The following is a 21,872-nucleotide window of genomic DNA, read 5'->3' on the forward strand; positions in this document are numbered from 1 at the left end:
TATTACTGAACGGCCATTGTAATAAATGTATTTTGTATGTTCTAAGTGTGGCAGACACTGAAATCTTATACAAACATAATTACATAAACATAATCACCCCTATAAAAGATTGACAGGCTTCCCATAATTCCCAGCATGCAATGTCGCTTTTGGATATCCTTCCCAACTCCCCCATAAGAAAAAAATACATTTTTATGTGTCAAACCAACCACCGCCCCCCGAAATTCAATGCTTGCTGACGTGGAATCCATGACATGCACAGATCCCGTGAACGAGCAATAACTTAAAAAGTGACTTGCGTGCGCTATAGCCCAATACCTGCCACCTCCCCATGGAGAGAAGGGGTTAATGGAACAGATGTCATTGGATAAATGAGGCAATGGTAGTTTAAACCAGGAGACTGGCACCTTTATGGCAAAACTGGGAAGGACTCACCCTCATGGTATATTAAATGGTTTAGAACATAAATCCAGATTGTAATATTAACCAATTAAGATCCAGACGTACAGACATGTTGGATAAGAAAAGGTGACCTACGGCCTGGTTTAAATTAACAGGGACCAATTAACAATGTGTCTGTCACCCGCACACTGTGGAAACAGTAGTCACAATACTAATTTACTGAGAATGATGTCACTAGTTCAGTGATGTCACTAGTTCAGTGATGTCACTAGTTCCTAATAAATCCTTAATAGAATCAATTTGGTGCCTGCCCATATGCTCCTTATTTGCACAGGTGACAGCCGCAGGTTAAACTGGTCCCATATTGACTACTATGACATTAACCCTTTCTCTGCCATAGCAGGTTCAGAGCGAGCGTTCCTTGCCTTGATTGGTGAAACATGACTTCATGCAACCAGTGGCAATGTTTTTGGATAACTGCATACGCCCCACTGTGCATTAAACTTACAAAGATTGTTGTGGGGCTGACAAGCGAACCGCTGGCAGAGCAAAATGCTTGAAAATGTTAGTCCAATGGAAAAGATGGCACAAGGATTCATGAATGAATGATGGATAAGGAAAAGTAATGGATATAAGTAGGAAGATGACCTCTCTTAGTGTCCCATATTGCAATCTTTCTACTAAAAGGGGGGCATCCAGCTGAAATCCATAGACCTTTAGAATGAAAGGGCTGCAGTGACCACGGCCTTAACATTGTTTCTCTGCTCGGTGACGTTTCCAGCTACCCACTACGCAGGGGACTGCAAACCAATCCCAGTCACTTGCAGGTGGCTTGTAGTGTTTCCTTCGTTCTCTTGATCGGTTGGGACCCCCACCGAGCCTCAGAATGAAGGAACTATAGTGCTAGTTATAGATCACCTGTCACCTCTCCTGACATGTCTCTTTTAGTACATGCTTGAATTTCTCATTATATAACAATTCTGGAACATCTTTACTTAGAACTCTACATTGTGTCGTTCCTCTGTAATTCATCCTAGAAATGTATGAATAAATGGAAAACTGGGTGTTACCATTCTCCTTATCAAAGGGGTGTATTCCTACACAGTCTGGTACTGTCACCACTGATTGAACATTGTCTGACAGCGTAGGGACACACCCCCAACTGGTAACTTCCAGCTGTAAATTTATTCATAGATTTCTAAGCGGAATAACAGAGGAACGGCACAACACAGAGTTCTAAGAAAAGTTGTTCCAGAATTGTTATTAAATGGGGAAATACTTATTAAAATAGAGATGTCAGGAGAGATGAAATGTTCTGTTTAAAGGGTTGTACCCTTTCATATTGATATACTATCCTTGTACTACTGCTCAGCCCATTCTTACTGCTGGTCCGTAGGGTCTAAGTTATCAGACCCTCGCTGATCATACATTGATGGCCTATCCTAAGGAAACCCCCTTTATAGTGCAGGCTTATCTCTAGTGAATCTTATGCTATATACTAGATATTGCTGACATTATCGGCAGGAGCGATTCAATAAGATAACAGAGCAGCGGCAGTGAAGCCAAATTCCTTGACCTGCTTGATTGTCGATACTATACAGGTTACAATTTATGGCAGCCTGTGTCCTGGGGCAGCATACGCAGGGCGATGTAAAACAACCGGCATCTGCTGACAAGGGTGCTGTAGGAATTTGGATATCCCCAGATGCCCTGCTCCATTATCACATAATAATAGAAGTATATTACGATGGCTATAGACAAAGATTTTCCTTAATCTTATAGGTGTTCTGATATTCTTTGCCATCGGGAAAGGGGCATACACGAATACATATGAACAATTTCCCCCGTAGAAAATAATTTATATTGTGGGACCAGATTTCCATCGGTCGGAAGCCGATTGCTTTTAACACTATAGACATAGCAGCGCTTGGCTCTTTCTGTATCTCCCATAAACCTCAATAGAGGGAGCACTCATACGGTGGGGCACCTCTCCATTGATTTTTATGGTGAATGTCGCCGCGTCTCAGGGACCTCGTTCTTCCCGAAATACTAGAGTGGGTAGTCAGATCAAAAGTGAAGAATGTATTATATTATGGAAATGAAAAGATCATGTGACGAGGAGGGGAACGACAGAAGCCATATTGGAACAGTAACCTGAAAGCAGAGTAGGGGCAAGCAGTATGAGATCATGATACAACAAGCTCAATGGGAAGGTGGTGATAAATAAAATGAGGCACAGATCAATCATGAGGTGTCATGATCCGTGAAAGGTGAAGGACACATTTTCAAACGTTACTATAATGACATTTCCAACAGAAATTAAAAACCAGCAAGCATTTTCTTATTGTAACAAACAAGTGAAATTAATTGGTGATGTCCGAGCTGAGGGTGAGTGGGGCAGAGAAATCCACGAAGGGTGAGGGGTTTGGGGGTATTAAAGTCTCTCTTTACTTTTTGTCCCAGCTCGTTAGACCTCACTCCATGATGGGAGCCGGGTCCTCGAATGACACCCGACTGCTGTCTCGGAAGTCTGGGTGTCTGAGGTCTTGAAGAAATTTGATGGGTGTTAATATGTGAGTGGAACCTGTGAGAGAAGAGAGGGGGGCTGACAAAGGCCTAACACAGATAGGGAGGAGCAGGGGTAGGGAAGGAGAGAGGGGTCTGCAGAAGAAATAACACATATTGAAGATTATGGCTGACAGAAGTCGAAAGCAAAGATGCTGAGGCTGCAAATTGGATAATGAAGAAGAATGAACGAAGAGGAAATACCGGAACAAAAGAAGAGTCAATGAAATACTGAAGGCGGAAGAAAACGTAAAGGAAGAAGAAAGGACAAAGGATGCTGACCATGAGGAGAATGGACATACATAAAGTACAAGAGACAATGCAAAAAAATAATAAAAAGGAAGTCAAAATTCTGTAGCTTAGAGCGGCTCTACCTTTGGAGATACTTTTCAGAAAATGCATAAAATAGAAGTCTCCTAATACAGAACGGCAGCGATAGGAAATGTAATATTTCCCGCAGCTTTCCTGCTATCCTCTAGTGAAGATACGGACTGTTTAAAGACAGTCTGTAATCTGAAATCCATTTGCAGACTATCATAAACACAAGTCTACAGCTTAATTTTAAAAACTTGAGGAAATTACAAGGAAGCTGAAACTCCTCCAGCTGCACTGCTCGATATTTCAACACTTTCACTGGTTGCGGGAGTAAAGCTGTTTTAACAATATATCATGCATTTGCTATTTAAGCACTACCCTACTAATTCTGTGCAGTGCCCCCAGTGGTGACACTATTTACAATACAGGGCTTACAATATAATGTAAGCAAGCTGAAAGAAGACTAAAGGTCCTTGTACAAGGGGAAAATATTCTGCCCTTTAAATGAGCGCCGATCGACAACGCAGCCTGTCGATCGACCCTTGTTTGCTCCATTCAAATGAAGCAACGATCGTAAGTATGAGGATGCACGATCTTTAATACGATCGTTCATTCCCATACAAATTGTCGGCAGCACTGGTTACACAGGGAGATGTTCTGCCAACATGCAACCATTTCTCTGACCGCATAAAAAATGTGATCAGCCGATGAACAAGCGTTTTCTCGTCCATTGGCTGATCACTGCGCCGGAGTTTACACACGGCAATGATCAGGAACAAGCGTTCGTACAAACGCCCGTTCAACCGATCATTGGCCCGTATAAAAGGGCCTCACGTTTTAAGACCATGGTGTGAGAAGAAATACTGAACTCAATGACAGGCTGAATAACAAAGACTGGGCAGTATTAAAGGAAAAGAAAGGAATATTTAAGTCAGATTAGGGATAGTAAAGAAGAAAACGCTCGTTTATCTGCTGATCTGCTCTTTTATTCAGCATTAAATATTCTTGTTGTCGGCAGCACATCTTCCTGTGTAACCGGGAGATGTGCTGCCGACATGCTGGAAATGTATGAGGACAAACGATCGTAGTAACAATCGCTCGTCCTCATACACAATCGATCATTGCTCCTTGTGACGAGCGCCGATCAACGAGCTGTCTCGTTGATCAGTGCTCCTTTTCATGACCCATATTGGCCAGTGTAAAAGGACGTTAAGCTAGAGAATGGAAAAAAGAAGGCTGTATCAGACAGATAAAAGAATGGAGGCTTAGCTAGAGAGACTAAGGGTATGTTCACACGGCTTATTTACGGACGTAATTCGGGCGTTTTACACCTCGATTTATGTCCGAAAATGCGCCTCGATAGCGTTGGCAAACATCTGCCCATTCATTAGAACTGGTCTTATGATGTTCTGTGCACACGGTCATTTTTTTTACGCCCCGCTGTCAAAAGGCGGCGCGTAAAAAAGACGCCCGCGTCAAAGAAGTGCCTGTCACTTCTTCAGACGTAAATGGAGCCGTTTTCCATGGACTCCATGGAAAACCAGCTCCATTTAACGTCCGTAATGAACGCAGCAAAAAGCGCCTCAACATGCCATTACGGCTGAAATTACGGAGCTGTTTTCTCCTGAAAACAGCCCCGTAATTTCAGCCGTTACGAACGCTGCCGTGTGAACATACCCTAAGCATAAGTGCACACTTGCATTTAGAGTACAGTATACAGTTGTCATCTCTGCCGGGGACAGGCAACCAATGGGCAGAAGACACGTATGTCTTGGAGGTCACTAGGCATAGGTGTCACAGTCTGGAGAGCAGATGTCTAGCGTACAAGGAATGAAGGAATATCCAGGATGCCCTTATTATCAATGATACAGCTCGCTGTGCTACTTTACTAAAGAAAAGAGGAAATGATACAGTGCTGGGGCAGTTACTTTACCGCAGAGATCTGCTCTTGATAGCGGTCATTGACCTCTTGGACATGGGTTCTCCTGCCTAATGGTTCTCCATACTTGTCTGGAACATAGGAGGAAGCAAAGGCAGCAACTTCTCATCGAACACAAGTGTGCATGTAGGCCAGAAGACAGAAATGATGCAAGTGAAACCCTAACAGAATAGGGGTGCAGCAGAGATGGGGTACGCAGTACGCACATATAAAAAGGTGTCAAGAATAACAAAAAATCGACAGTGTTGTCAAATGAAAAATATGTAAGTCGCAGCGAGAGGGCGATAGATGGTTGAAAGTGGATGAAATGGTAGTCAGAAGAGAAAGGAAACAGACAGAAGCGGACAAAATACAAAACGCTTCACAAAACAGAAAGGAACAAACAGGGGTCATATAAGAGACTTCAGACATACACTTCTCCAGAGGTGAGAAAACTGTACTGCTACCGATAGAGTGATTTAGGACTTAAAGGGTTATTCCCATCATATAAAGGTATATCATATCCCTAGGGTATGCCATTACTTTATGGTTAGTGGGAGTCTGACTTCTGGGATCCCCACCGGTCCTGAGAATGAAGGGGCTGCAGCACTGAATTAGAGCTGTGTCCCCTTCTGTTTTTCCTGCACGGCGGTGCCCCGGCCACCCGGCCGTACAGGGAGATGCAGCCAGCCCTATTTACTTGAAAAGGGCCATGAAGCAGTTCCCTGCACATAGGGTGACGCTGTGCAGGGAAAAACAGAGAAGGGGCTGCAGCGTTGAAGCAGGATCGGTGGGGGTCCCAGATCTCCACTAACCATAATGGCATATCCTAGCGATATGACATCACTTTATAAGATGGGAATAACCTTTTAAGAGTTAAAGGTGGCGGTGCACGAGACAGGGATTCAAAGACACCACAGAGAGGATCCTTGTCATGCTCCACCCCTTTGGTCAAGCCATTATTCAGTGTATCAGTTTTGCCTGGAGTGTTCCTTTAACAATTAAAGTGCACATACCATGAAATTGGTGTACTTTAAACAGGCTGATATGAAAGATGCAATAAAGGGTTAACACAGTGGGCGCTGAAAGTATACACTTTGCCATAGAGCCCCCTGAATACAGGATCGGTGGCTTACAGTGGACATTTTCAATCCTACGCTGTATTCGCATCTTATGCCAATTGGACTGTAAGGCACTGTTATTACAGTTTTTTCACCTCATGAAAAATGTCAGAGACAGCAAAAGAGACAGTTAGAGAGCAGAGGTATAGAAAGAACAGACAGACTTTAGACAGGAGTTTCAGTAAGCAAGAGACCAACATAGAGGCAGGCACGGGCTGTACTGTACAAACATGGCTTGTCATACACTCCAACAAGCATCTTCATTCATTCTTTACCACTCAGCACATAGACATTTATGACACATCCGTGTGGATGGACTGTTGACAGATTACCCTGTGTAGTTAGTTCCGGAAAACTACTACTTAGCTGGTCGCAAAATACTGTCGGACCGCAATTCTTATACTGGCTATGGCTATAAAGTACCTAGGACATAGGTATCCATTATATGTGTGATGGGTTAATTTTGCTGCTGGCTCAAAAACAGTTTTTCTAAGGCGAGGGGACTACAATTAAAAAAAGCACTCAAGGAGCTCCCCAAGAGGTTGTCTGAGGTTACAAAACAAGTTGTTGTTTTTTCCAGAAGCAGCAAAAGACTGTATCTGCTATTGCAGCTTAATCCCATTCAAGTGAATGAAACAGATCTGCAATACCAGATACAGCCACTGGACAAGAGTGGCGCTGTTTTTGGGAAAAAAAAGTAGCCCCTTGTTCTTTTCTCAGACAATCCCTTTAATACCCCAATTGTGTGGCAATTACCTAATATTAATTTATTCACCCTGAGGGTTAAAAGAGCTGAGTCACTATTCATAGATTTGTCCTATTGGGGCAGAACTAAAAAGGTACAAGATTATTAAGACTATAGAGAATAAATATGATTAAGGAACTATCTTAAAGGGTACCTGGCACCCCTCCTGACATGTCTGTTTTAGGAAATAATTGTATTCCCCGTAAAATAACAATTCTGGAGCATCTTTTCTGGCAGCTCTACGTTGTACTGTTCCTCTGTTATTCCTCCTAAAAAATTTGGAATAAATTGGCAACTGGGTGTTACCAGTAGGGGGTGTGTCCCTACACATACTGACAATGTCCAATCAGTGCTGACAGTGTGAGACTGTGTAGGGACACGCCCCTTTGACAAAGGGAATGGTAGTACCCAGTTATCAATTTATTCATAGATTTCTAGGAGGAATAACAGAGGAATAGCACAACACAGAGCAAAAAAACATGTTCAAGAATTGTTACTTCATCGGGAATAAAAGTACTTACTAAAACAGACGTGTCAGGAGAGGTGAAAGGTCCTCATTAAGGGTAGTAGTGTTATATAATTTTTAGGATCACACTTGCACAATAGGTAGAGTATAGGCTGCTGTAAACTGCATTCGGTATGTTATTTATGTGTTTGCAGGACAAAATTAAGCCATTGAAATTGCCCGCAGCCCTACGAGCTTATTATGCTCACACTAATCCTCCCTGTAAAGAGTGATTACGATTCTAAGGGTATGTTCACACGCTGAGAGGCAGTTACGTGTGAAAAGACAGACTGTTAACAGCTGCCTCGTTTCACACGTAAAAGCTCCTCCTCGTAATTTACGAGGCGTCTGAGACGCTAGTAAACCTTGAGCCGTGCTTCATTGATTTCAATGAAGAACGGCTCAAATTACGTGGCAAAGAAGTGCCCTGCATATAATGTATATAAGTGCCCTGCACTTCTTTGCCGAGGCAGTAAATTTACGGGTCGTCGTTTGACAGCTGTCAAACGACGACTCGTAAATGACAGGTCGTCTGCACAATACGTCGGCAAACCCATTCAAATGAATGGGCAGATGTTTGCCGACGTATTGTAGCCCTATTTTCAGACGTAAAACGAGGCATAATACGCCTCGTATACGTCTGAAATTTGGCCGTGTGAACATACCCTAAGGCACATACGGTCCGTGATACGGACCGTACGTCGGCAGTATTTCCCTCGCTGCGGGACAACTGTCCCATACTGAAAACGTGATTACAGTACGGGACAGTTGTCCCGCAGCGAGGCAGTGGCACCTAGCATCATAGATAACTATCATGCTAGAAGCCCGGCTCCCTGCACTGTGTTCGGTCCGGGAAATACTGCCGACATACGGACCGTATATCACGTACCAAACACGCCAGTGTGAATTAGGCCTAATGCAATATTAAGGATCTGCTGTTTGTGCAATTTATTAATATATTGATGGTTCCCCAAAAGTAAGATATAAATGTGAACAATTTTTTATTATGTTGTAGGGACAGCAAGGCCAGCGTTTTAATATATTAGTGGCCATACATAAACACATCAGACACTCATACTAACAACAACTCACAAACATTAGTAAATTACTGACAACGCACACATGTAACATACATACAGTATAAAACATACATAAAACAGAACCACATAAATTATAACAGACACACAAGCAGAATAACACACACATAACTTACATATACTTACACGGTGAAGAACGCCAAGTGTATATATATATATATATTGTAATAGGCAAACATACTTAGTAACATACACACAATAAAGGAGGTTTTATTCATATTTCAGTGGATGATCCCAGTAAACAGCCCCGTATATATAGATAGTCTATGTGACCACCACTCACCTATGAGAACTTCCCATTTGCCGCTAGCCTGTGATACCTCATATGCACAACGCATCTCACTGAGACCCACTCCTCCCAGGATGAAGATGATCAGACGAGGGCCAGCTCGGTACTCCCCTGGAGCCTTGTTCTTGTGCCAGTGTCCGTAGCGGGCACTGCAGATAAAAATTATTAAAATATTATCCTACAGGAGTAAAAAGCTATATACATCCTCTAGTGTATATTAACTATATCTTTTATATCTTTACATTACATTTTGGGGTTCATATGGAAGTAGACATTGTTCATAGGTGTATATTGGTACCTACCTTACAGCAGTGGTACTAAAAGAGGCAGAGGAGCGTGTGGAGATATATGGGTAATGTTTTGTGTCCAGCTTGTCTTCAATGGTGTCCTAAATTTGGATTAGGATAATTTGGAAATAAGAGGGTTATCGTTAGAAAGTGGCAAACAAATACGGTTTGGATTAAAATATAACAAGGTAAAAAAAAGTTCCAATATTAAAAACACTCAAGGATAAAAATGTAAAGAACTTTCCCCTAAATGTAAAGAGCTTCTCGACAATCCCTTTTTTAACTTAACCGCAACAGTGATCAGGTGATCGTGGCAGGTCTGGCTTCAGAAACCACGGGTGATCAGCTGCTATTATCGGGGGAAGGGCCGCTGCAGGGGAAATGTAATATTACATGTTGTCCATTCAAATGATGCATGGACAGCAGAGTTCTCTAAGGGCATGACCACACGTGGCGGATTTCCTCCGCAACTGTCCGCATCAATGCCGCACCTAATCCGGGTTGCGGATTACGGCTGCGGATCTGCACAAAATGTGCAGAAAATTGATGCGGACTAGCTGCTGCGGACTGCGGGAAAAGTGCTTCCCTTCTCTGTATCAGTGCAGGATAGAGAGAAGGGACAGCACTTTCCCTAGTGAAAGTAAACGACTTTCATACTTACCGGCCGTTGTCTTGGTGACGCGTCCCTCCTTCGGCATCCAGCCCGACCTCCCTGGATGACGCGCCAGTCCATGTGACCGCTGCAGCCTGTGCTTGGCCTGTGATTGGCTGCAGCCGTCACTTAGACTGAAACGTCATCCTGGGAGGCCGGACTGGAGACAGAAGCAGGGAGTTCTCGTTAAGTATGAACTTCTATTTTTTTACAGGTTGCTGTATATTGGGATCAGTAGTCACTGTCCCGGGTGCAGAAACAGTTACTGCCGATCGCTTAACTCTTTCAGCACCCTGGACAGTGACTATTTACAGACGTCTCCTAGCAACGCTCCCGTCATTACGGGAGCCCCATTGACTTCCTCAGTCTGGCTGTAGACCTAGAAATACATGGGTCCAGCCAGAATGAAGAAATGTCATGGCAAAAAAGCAAGACGCATCCGCAGCACACATAACATGTGCATGACAGCTGCGGACTTCATTGCGGAACTTAGAATCTCCATTGAAGTCAATGGAGAAATTCCGCCATGAGTCCGCCACTGCTCCGCAACAGACAGAGCATGCTGCGGACACCAAATTCCGCTCCGCAGCCTATGCTCCGCAGCGGAATTTTACGCATCGTCTAAACGAACACTTCTAAATAGAAGTGGAAGTCAATGCAGAAACGGCTCCGCTGCGGATTAACGCTGCGGAGTGTCCGCAGCGGAATTTAAGTGAAATTCCGCCACGTGTGAACCCAGCCTAAAGCGAGCGGTGCTTTTTGTTACCTGTTCTCTGCTTTGGCTAATACTTGGGGTCCCAAGTACGGCACCCCCCTCTATGACGTCCATATGCCCTGTTAGGAGTCGAGATAAAACAACCCAATTTTCCTTTTCTATTAAAAAGGACCTGTCACCTCTTCTGACATGTCTATTTTTATTAGATACTTGTATTCATCATAAAATAACAATGCCTTTTAACTCTGCGTTGTGCTGTCCTCTGTTATTCCTCCTAGAAATTGATGAATAAATTGACAACTGGGTGTTACCATTTCCTTTGTCAAAGGGGTGTTTCCTTACAGTCTCACTCTGTCAGCACTGATTGGACAGTGTCAATATGTGTAGGGACACCCCCCCCAAGTGGTAACACCCAGTTGTCAATTTATTCATAATAACAGTACAATGTAGATTTCTAAGAAATAATGCTCCAGAATTGTGTTTTTATGGGAAATACATTTATTAACAATCCATTGAATGGATTTTTGTTCCCGTTTAGGGGTTTTCCAACTTTGGGCAACCAATTTTCAAATATATTACCTCCTATCCTCAGCAGATCAATGGAAGGGGCTATACAATGCCTATTCCCCGATCAGCCCATCAAAGCTGTATATTTATGCTTTATTTTATTGTCGATTTACTGCATGAACTTCAGCTATCTGGGATGATCAAAGGCCCCATATAAATGTTGGAGATGTTGTCCTTTCTGAGAATACCCACTCACCTCCATGATATCTTTCACAACTGGTGTCCATCGAGATAGTTGATAGGTCTGTTCACTAATCCGTTCCTTGCGGTCTGGTTTGCTCCTGCGACGAAGTGTGGACTAAAGATTGGATAAATTGTTAGAATGTCATTCAACTAGTCATTTCCTAAACTATCGATCTATAATTCAAAATAATAAAACATTGCCACTTTGTATCACTACCCACTATCAAACCCTTTCCTACTGAACTGTGGATCTAACCACACTAGATAAAACGAATCCATTATAGTGTAGGTTTAGCCATCAACGATCTATCTGTGAAAGTGCCCCATGATGATCATCTTCTAGATCGTATACTAGGCCTTCCATCATATGTGAGTGGCAGTGCCAGTTTCTCCTATGAACCCTCCCAGACGTTCCCACTGAGAAATATACATACATCAGTGATGATGGGAATACCCAAATGCCCCATGTTGGTAATGATCTCGCTATCTTCTGGTGGGATCTGTGCATGTTGGATCAACTTGTTCAGATTCTCCTCAGTGATCCCTGAAATAAGCAAAAAAAGTTATTCAAGCGTTTCCCCATCTTTTATAGGTTTCAAATTGCCTGGATGCCCATGTAATTTTGATGCCAACATGGCATAAGAGGCCATTTAAGATGGTTGTGAATACTCCCACTTACCATTCTTAAGGAAGATGTACAGAAGAATGATGCGGATCTTGTCATATGTACTGACATTTCCATCCAACAGAATAGGGACAATGGCCCGCATGGGATCCTTAATTTTTTCCCCCTCTGCATCTGTGCCCATGGCAAGGTCCTAAGGAATGATCAGATGATGAATCTCCGCCACTGTCCACATATTGATACAGGGATAACATAGTGGAATATAGCGCATTACACATAATGTTCAATGACGGGTACCGCCTTACGTCAGAAATCCAGCTCCATTATAAATCGTAGACATTTTTTTTCTCACCTGTTCCACGCGGCAGAGTTTATCCACAGTACCCTGGTAGTGCTTCATGCAATCCTCAGCTAGATGTAGGTGAGTGGAGTACTGCGGAGACATCAATGGATTAAAGAGGCTCTGTCACCAGATTTTGCAGCCCCTATCTGCTATTGCAGCAGATCGGCGCTGCAATGTAGATTACAGTAACGTTTTTATTTTTAAAAAACGAGCATTTTTGGCCAAGTTATGACCATTTTTGTAATTATGCAAATGAGGCTTGCAAAAGTACAACTGGGCGTGTTGAAAAGTAAAAGTACAACTGGGCGTGTATTATGTGCGTACATCGGGGCGTTTTTACTACTTTTACTAGCTGGGCGTTGTGCATAGAAGTATCATCCACTTCTCTTCAGAACGCCCAGCTTCTGGCAGTGCAGACACAGCCGTGTTCTCCAGAGATCACGCTGTGACGTCACTCACAGGTCCTGCATCGTGTCAGACGAGCGAGGACACATCGACACCAGAGGCTACAGATGATTCTGCAGCAGCATCGGCGTTTGCAGGTAAGTCGATGTAGCTACTTACCTGCAAATGCTGATGCTGCTGCAGAATCAACTGTAGCTTCTGGTGCCGACACGATGCAGGACCTGTGAGTGACGTCACAGATCTGCACTGCCAGAAGCTGGGCGTTCTGAAGAGAAGTGGATGATACTTCTCATCAGAAAGCCCAGCTAGTAAAAGTAGTAAACGCCCCGATGTACGCACATAATACACGCCCAGTTGTACTTTTACTTTTCAACACGCCCAGTTGTACTTTTGCAAGCCTCATTTGCATAAATACGAAAATGGCCATAACTTGGCCAAAAATGCTCGTTTTTTAAAAATAAAAACGTTACTGTAATCTACATTGCAGCGCCGATCTGCTGCAATAGCAGACAGGGGTTGCAAAATCTGGTGACAGAGCCTCTTTAAGTACTGCACACACACTAGTCTATGAGCATTATAATGGGGATACAAGCAGCGTAATATGTTGGCAGCTAATGCGGTCTATATGTAGTAAATGTGGGCAGCAATGCCTGTATGAAGTATTTACAATATGAGTTTTACAATGTATTATTTGAGATGGAACATACCAAGAGAGTACCCTAACCTGGTATGAGTGCCCTACACATAAGCACTGACTGGAAATGAATAGGCTCAGCAAGTGATGAAGTGGCAGATGAATATAATACATATACACTATATCGCCAAAAGTATGTGGACACATGACCATTACACCTATATGAGCTTGTTGGCATCCCATTACAAAACCATGGGTGTTAATGTGGAGTTTCGCCCCTTTTGTGTCTATAACAGCCTCCACATTTCTGGGAAGGTTTTCCAAAAGATTTTGGAGTGTGTCTGTGGAAATTTGCACCCATTCAACCAAACGAGCATGTGTGAGACCCTGATATTGGGGAGAAGGTCTGGCTCGCAATCGATATTCCAAATCATCCTTAAAAGTGTTGGAGGGGGTTGAGGTCAGGGCTCTATGTAGCCACTCGAGTTCCTCCACACCAAACTGCTTACCCCATGTCTTTATGGACCTTGTTTTTGTGCACTGGGCCACAGTCATGCTGGAGCAGAAAAGGGCCGTATCCCAAACTGTTCCCAAAAAGTTGGAAGTCTGTATGCTGTAGAATCAACATTACCTTTAACGGGATATAAGGGTCCAAACCCTGAAAAGTAGCCCCAGACCATTACCCCATCTGGGCACTACACATTCCAGTATGTATCCTTCTCCTGGCATCTGCCAAACCCAGATTAATCCATCAGACTGCCAGTGACTGTCCTGTGGCGGCGTGCTTTACACCACTCCAGCAGACACTTGGCATTGTGCATGCTGATCTTAAAGAGGCTCTGTCACCAGATTTTGCAACCCCTATCTGCTATTGCAGCAGATAGGCGCTGCAATGTAGATTACAGTAACGTTTTTATTTTTAAAAAACGAGCATTTTTGGCCAAGTTATGACCATTTTTGTATTTATGCAAATGAGGCTTGCAAAAGTCCAAGTGGGCGTGTTTAAAGTAAAAGTCCAACTGGGCGTGTATTATGTGCGTACATCGGGGCGTTTTTACTACTTTTACTAGCTGGGCGTTCTGACGAGAAGTATCATCCACTTCTCTTCACAACGCCCAGCTTCTGGCAGTGCAGACACACAGGGTGTTCTCGAGAGATCACGCTGTGACGTCACTTCCCCAGGTCCTGCATCGTGTCAGACGAGCGAGGACACATCGGCACCAGAGGCTACAGTTGATTCTGCAGCAGCATCAGCGTTTGCAGGTAAGTAGCTACATCGACTTACCTGCAAAGGCTGATGCTGCTGCAGAATCAACTGTAGCCTCTGGTGCCGATGTGTCCTCGCTCGTCCGACACGATGAAGGACCTGTGAGTGACGTCACAGCGTGATCTCTCGAGAACACGCTCTGTGTCTGCACTGCCAGAAGCTGGGCGTTCTGAAGAGAAGTGGATGATACTTCTCGTCAGAACGCCCAGCTAGTAAAAGTAGTAAACACGCCCCGATGTACGCACATAATACACGCCCAGTTGGACTTTTACTTTAAACACGCCCACTTGGACTTTTGCAAGCCTCATTTGCATAAATACAAAAATGGTCATAACTTGGCCAAAAATGCTCGTTTTTTAAAAATAAAAACGTTACTGTAATCTACATTGCAGCGCCGATCTGCTGCAATAGCAGATAGGGGTTGCAAAATCTGGTGACAGAGCCTCTTTAAGCTTGTGTGTAACTACTCTATCATGGAAACCCATTTTATGAAGCTCCGGACGCACAGTCCTTGCAGTGATGTCACTTCAGGGGCAATGTGGAACTGTCACTTTAGCAATCCACGGCTTGGCTCTGTGAGTTTGCGTGGTCTGCCACTTCATGGATGAGCTGTTATTACTCCTAGACGCATCCACTTCACAATAAGAGAATGGAATAGCAATGACCGGGTCAGAGCTAACATCAGAAATTTCATGAACTAATTTGTGGCAGAGGTGGCATCATGACAGTGCCACATACTACTACCCATACTACTCGCAAAGCTCGTCTATTGAGATTGCATGCTTGATTTTATCCAACTGTTTGCAACGAGTGACTGAAACAACCAAAGTGAATAATTATGAGGGGAATCCATACTTTTGGTCATATGTTCTCCAAACTCACCTTGCTTAGCTCCTTCTGATATTGAGGCATCTTCTTCAGCATTTGGGAAAGATCTCTCATAGTGGTCTGGTAAAAACAGAATAACATCCATTACCATGCGCACCATCCTATCACTCAGCGAGGACGCAATGACGAGTAATGATAGTTCAGTTACCTTGTCACCTGTGTTCATCCGCTTGCTGGATGAGAAATCCTTTAGAGAGCGAGTCACCTCCCTAGATAGCGGTAAAGAGAAATATCTCATCAGTTCACGTATAATGGACCTTTATTCTTTTTCTGGAAATCAGACTGAAAATACTTACTGGGACACTTCAGCAATGTGCTTGTGACGCAAGCCCACCCAGAGTTCATCGTCTTCATCTAACAGAACCTCCTTGACACGCTGCTCTCCTATGCCACTGGTCTCATACCTGAGAAAAGAAAGAAAATTATGAAGTGGGTCTGCAAAAAAAAAATTGTATAAACAACATATTGTGATGTCAGAACCTGAAAATGATACAAAAATTAGCGGTTCTACGTGGACGCTGCTTATCTCTTCCTGCAGTCTGTCACAGATCACTTTTGCAACTCAGATCTGGAGCACCAGTTAATGAAGAGGGTGAGGCTGTTTCATATCAATATATGGTGGACAGGAATCTCCCCCTTACTCTTCAAAATGAGGTTCTGCAGCAGCTGAGGTGCGTATTAAAAGGAATTATGTTCCCCATACAATAAATTATAAAGACTATTAGAAGTCATCTTGAAGTTCTGTGGCCAGTATAAATGGTATTTTGCTTGTGCAACCACTGACTTACTTAATATGTGCCCATTCTGACCAAATTTCTGTGACTAGGATGGACATACTGGATATCCTCAGTGACAATGGTAGATCAAGATGTTGTCACCTGGTGCCTGAATGGACTGTTGAGCTAATTCTGTTATGTATTTTACCATGGAGAAAGTCAAAAGGAACATCACTTGCTTCCGACTACATGATTTCATTAAAGGGGTATTTCCATCTTAGACATTCATGGTATAGCCACAGGATATGCCATAATTGTCTGATAGGTGCGGGTCCCAGCTCTAGGACCCGCCCCTATTTCAAGAACGGGGGTTCCTCGACCCCACCTCATCCAGTCAGAGACTCAGGGGAGAGGTGGCCGTGAATCTGGAAACAATCGTGCTCGCTGAAGTGAATAGGAGTTACAGAAACAGTGTAGCATAGCGAGCTCAACTGTTTCTGTAAGCCTGGCCACTTTCACACTTGCGGCGGCCAGTGCCTGCCACACCAGTCGGGGTCAGGTGACCCCCTCTTCAAGATAGGTGCGGGTCCCAGAGCTGGGACCTGCATCTATTAGACATTAATAGCATATTCTGTGGATATGCCATACATTTCTAAGATGGGAATACCCCTTTAAGAATTCACATGGTTAACCGGATTTCCATTTACTCTATCAATCGCAGTACAACTATGGGTGACTTATTTGTAACATAATCATTTCTGGCTAAGATATCGTAATTATATTTAAAGCAGCTGCATTATAGAAGTAGAACAGGCAGCATGGTGATCTGCCGTACTTATAGACATCATTCTCCACTGGAAGAAGATCATAGCTCATGGCCTGGAAGGTTAGCTCGTGCAGGACTGGAGAGGCGGGATCAAAACCACGATCCAAGATGATGAGCTGTGAGCGAGCTTTGTCCGGGCCCTGTACGTAGAAATAACACGTAATAGTAAGAATTATGGGGGAGATTTATCAAAACTCATACAATTGAAGAGTGGAGTAGTCACTTGGAGCAACCAATCAGTTTCCAGCTCTCATTCTTAGAGGCCCTTCAGAGAATGAAGCCTTAGAGCAGATCGGTGGCAAATCTTCTGTATGTTCTACAAATAATTTAAAAACTGGAGATACTTTTACACATAGAGGACTAAATTTTGTGACGGATTCTGCGGCATGCTCTGGTTTCCGTGAAGATTTTTTTCTGCTATGTGTATGGGGTTTTCTCCAACATAGGAGCAGGACAACGAGAATTCCCAGAACACAGGATCCTTTACATGGTGGAAACCAAGAGCGCCCGACGAAACCCATTGACTCTAATGGCTTTTTTACTTTCCCATCCCCCCCAAAACCTAGTGTGGCGGTTTTCAGCATACCCCTCCCCTATACTGCCAAGTCCCAAAGGTCCCAAGTGCTGGGAGGACAATGAGGACCTGAATAATCATACTGTACTGCACTATACTAGACATATAACAAGTACAACCAGCAGGTGGCAGCATGACTTGCAGAGAGACAGTCTATACTAGTGACCTAGCTTCCTCTTGCTCACACAGGTTCCTACCAACAGGAGAAGCGTTCAGGTGATTTATACCGGGGGGCTGTGGCTGTTATGGTGGTTCAGTGACAGGCATTGAATTTACTGGTCCTGTGGCAGGTACCTCTAGAACCGCCACATACCGGTAAGAGATGAAGTAGGGAAGTGTTGTGTGCCTCTCTCTCTATTGAAGTCTATGGGATTAAGGAAATCTTCTAATATGTGGGGGTCCCAGAGATGAAACTCCCCCACCTATCAGACATTTATTGTCAGGGGTAGGACAAAGGGCAGGCAGAGTAGGCAGCTGTCTATGGCCCCATTAAGTGGGGTAATTTATGGATTTTGGCCCTTTTGCAATTACCATCAGAGCGGTAAAAGTTGGTAGGTTTCCCCATAGTATACCTCCGGCAGATGCCACTGTAAAGGCATACAGTGGCATCCATTGCCCATTGGCTATGACATCCAATATTAGGTCATATGGACAGGGGTTGTCTTCATAAATACTCTGTTTTTGATATTTTTTTTACTTTATTTTGGCTTATACTAAAGATGCCCATACATATCAGATAGAAGTTGGCCATGGGCGACTTCAACTTTTTCGGTCAATGGTTGGTAGGAAAGATCATGCAAAAATACCAAACATATCCAATATATGTATAGCCACGGTCTGCGTAAACAGAAAAGTGTAGCTGTCCATTGGCCCGTGTGTGGGGCTACTAAGCCCTAATATTCAGATAAGCAGTAATGATAAATATTAATCATACAAAGACATAAGATTTTTAATGAAAATCTAACAATTCTTCACAAAACCTGTTTTTCGGACAGATTTTATGCCTCACCTCCCCCATAGTTGGATCGTCAGCTTTGTATGCATCTAGCTTATCTTGGATCAACTGTGCAAGCATTGCATTATCCTTGTAATCTCTGCGGGGAAACACATGGTAATTAATACACTTATATAACCAACTGAGCTTACACATCAAACTCTACTATACAGCGCACAGAGTCACTCTAGACAGAGCTTTAATCAAGTCATGTGGTCTCCCCCCTACATACTTACCATCTGTGCCCTATTTACATCCTTTTCAGGGCACACATACGATAGTCTGCTCATCCAACTGCCGTATGGCCCATACAGAAGCTTAGTTGTATCTAGATTTCCTAGTGGGTTATGAGAACTTAAAGGGAACCCGTCCACTCGTTTTACCACCCTAAACCGCCACCATGCTTATTGCAGTATGTTATTTCAGATGCAGCAAAATCAAAAATTTAAACGGCGTACGATGTATGTTAATTACCAGTGATGAGTCATCTGGGTGTGGACGATATCAGGAAGAGTCAGCCAATCCAGTCTCCAACCCTGTCCCTCCAGACTTGATAGACATCACCCAGCCACTGTACGTCACCACCAGCTATCGGCAAGGCGAATGTCAATCAAACTTGGAGAGGCAGGGTTAGAGACTGGACTGGCTGACTCTTCCTGATATCGTGCCTGACTCCTCCTTCCTGACTATTCCTGGTAGCGGTTTAGAGAGGTAAAACGACCTGACAGGTTAAATCGGGGTACGGTGTGAACAAACTGTCACACTTTCAGTGCACTATATGGGTGTATGCTCCCTGGATAGCAAAAATAACTCAGCTCCAAAATGTCTGACTGCAATTACTGTAGGAAGAGCAGCTCTAGAGCACAAACTGCTGCTATAACAAGTGAAATACTATGAAGAGTAATAGCACAGGTACAGTCACAATCCCATATAACTTTTGATGTATTGTATTGTGGACCTAAATATCTGGATACTACACTATGAGCTATGTTTACTCATGGCTTTTGAAGTGTGCACTCACCCACGGTAGCGTACAGCTGGATACTCTTTCAAAGTGGCACACAAGGTGGCAAGCTGCTCTGCAAGACGTTCTAGGATGGGATTCTTCATCTGAGCCTTATGGGGGCTGTAAAAACTATGGAAGGAGTCAGGGTAATCCAAGGAGAAAACCTAGAATAGATAAAACACAGAATTCTTTTAGAAGGAACACAAAGGTTTGAAATCAATACGGGATAAACACCCAGAAAGAATACATGGTTTTTTTTCAACAAAACTTTTTTGCAAGCTCCTAGAAGAATCTTGCAGAAATGTGTCTAAGACACTACTAGTAAACTACATCATTGGCTGGAAAGGGGTGGGTCCAAACTGAAGGGCAGAGATTGGTTTGTCTGGACTCCATTAACAACAGGACAGTGGAGATTTCTGCTGCAGCAATCTGCCACCCAGGCAGAGACGAGCCATCTTTAGCCCTGCCTCATTTCTCAAAAATGTTGCTTCACATTCACTAGCACTGGAGGGGAGGCAACATGGATTCCTCTCATGACCAAGACTGAAAACGAGAAATTATTTTTTTTTGTCTTATTCTTCACCCTTTGTGATATGAGGCAAAACATGGACAAGTAAGATAAGGATGTACAGTATATGCAGGGAATAAACCCCACTCACCTGGGACTCGTAAGGAAGAAAAGCAATGTTTATCTCAGTCAAAGTCTTGATAACTTTAGATGCTCGTGATTTGACCAGCTCATTAAACAGAGTGTCTGGACAAGCTGTGGAGAGAGAATGTTACCCAAAAGTCAACTATGGAAAAGATTAACAGAAGGTGGACGAAGACACAATACACAGGTGGAGGCTGAAGGGAGCTAATGGACAGCATTGTGTTAGTGATGAACTTACAGTCAGTAAAGAAGACGTGTGCGGCCTTGTACTTAGCGGAAGGAGGATCTTTGAAGTCATTGATGAGAGAATGAACAGACTGAAAGAGAATGAAGTAGAATAAGAAAGAGACAGGGGAAGTAAGGAAAGTAACATTAATTAAGGCAGAAATCTGATGTGGTAGGGAGAGATATTGAAGACTTCGGATTATCAGAAGAATTTGATAACACAAGATTATGGTGGAAAATCTTCAATCTATTTGTACTCCAGACTCCTCCGGCCTTCAGTTTCAATGACAGGACGTAGCTGTCTGACAGCTACTTCCTGTCAGCTATATTAATGCTCATGGGACTAAGTTATCCGTCACCTGGCCACTCAGAAGGTCCTTCCCACCCTCTCACCTCTCTGGTAGCCAATCTCAGTGACATCCCTCGCATTGTACAGATATTTGACTAATTCTTTGCATGTAGGGTGTGAAACATCATCAAACAGGGATGTATCAGACAGACCAGTGCCTTCACTCACATAACTTATAAGGTCACGAGTTTTTGTTTTTTCCTAAGTAGAAAAACAAGGAATCCTGGGAAGTTTGGTGCAATAGTGACAAAAGTGAGGGAGGAAGTAGCTAGCTTCTCCTGCTTTCAATAAAAATCAATCTAGCTGGTAGCCTGGGACATAACAGCCTAAAAGTAAATCTCTTTATTCCTTCCTTTGACCATTTCAAAACTTTATATGTCAATGACTTGTCTTCCGATACAACCTATAAATCGTAGCAGACCAGAAATTGATATGTTTGTTTGTAAGTACACTATGTGGCCAAAACTACAAGCAACACAGGACACATGACCAACACACCTATATGAGTTTGTTGGCTATCCCATTTCTAAACCAAGTGCGTTAATATGGATTTGGTCCCCGCCATTTGCAGCTAAAACAGCTTCCACTCTTCTGGGAAGGCTTTCTACAAGATTTTGGAGCGTCTGTGGGAATATTTGCTCATTCCTCCAGAAAATAATTTGTGAGGTCAGACACTGATATTAGATAAAGATGGCCTGGGTCACAATCTCCGTTCTAGTTCACCCCAAAGGTCATGCTCTATGCAGGACACTCCCTTCGTGCACTGGGGTACAGTTATGGTGGAACAGGAAAGGGTCTTCCCCAAACTGTTCGCACAAAGTTGGAAGCTACAATTGTCCAAAATGTCTTGGTAAGCTGTTGCAATGACATTATCATTCACTGAAAATATGGGTCCCAACCCTGAAAAACAGCCCCAGACATTATCCCTCCTCCCCAAAATTCTACAGTAGGAACTATGCATTCTTATAGGTTGTGTTCTCCTGCCATTCACCAAACCCAGAATCCTC

General features: G+C 43.4%; 1 protein-coding gene across 2 annotated transcripts in view; it reads right to left on the minus strand.

Annotated features, from left to right (window-relative positions):
- STXBP1 (syntaxin binding protein 1) overlaps positions 1–21,872 on the minus strand; it is a 42,337-nt gene that overhangs the window by 6,107 nt on the left and 14,358 nt on the right. The window contains exons 5-19 of one of the 2 annotated variants that reach the window (XM_075835373.1): positions 20,530–20,608; positions 20,299–20,402; positions 19,655–19,803; positions 18,649–18,733; positions 17,075–17,205; positions 15,820–15,927; positions 15,672–15,732; positions 15,518–15,583; positions 12,339–12,419; positions 12,041–12,179; positions 11,796–11,905; positions 11,375–11,476; positions 9,260–9,345; positions 8,952–9,106; positions 2,854–2,986 (exon numbers count right to left, since the gene is read on the minus strand). In XM_075835373.1, the coding sequence (XP_075691488.1) occupies positions 2,877–2,986; positions 8,952–9,106; positions 9,260–9,345; positions 11,375–11,476; positions 11,796–11,905; positions 12,041–12,179; positions 12,339–12,419; positions 15,518–15,583; positions 15,672–15,732; positions 15,820–15,927; positions 17,075–17,205; positions 18,649–18,733; positions 19,655–19,803; positions 20,299–20,402; positions 20,530–20,608 (1,566 nt within the window). In that variant the 3' untranslated portion in view covers positions 2,854–2,876. The remainder of the gene's footprint in view (positions 1–2,853; positions 2,987–8,951; positions 9,107–9,259; positions 9,346–11,374; positions 11,477–11,795; positions 11,906–12,040; positions 12,180–12,338; positions 12,420–15,517; positions 15,584–15,671; positions 15,733–15,819; positions 15,928–17,074; positions 17,206–18,648; positions 18,734–19,654; positions 19,804–20,298; positions 20,403–20,529; positions 20,609–21,872) is intronic. The other variant, XM_075835374.1, reaches the window with a different exon arrangement.

Source organism: Rhinoderma darwinii, chromosome 8 (genome assembly GCF_050947455.1).
Source record: "Rhinoderma darwinii isolate aRhiDar2 chromosome 8, aRhiDar2.hap1, whole genome shotgun sequence".
In the NCBI taxonomy this organism is placed as follows: domain Eukaryota; kingdom Metazoa; phylum Chordata; class Amphibia; order Anura; family Rhinodermatidae; genus Rhinoderma; species Rhinoderma darwinii.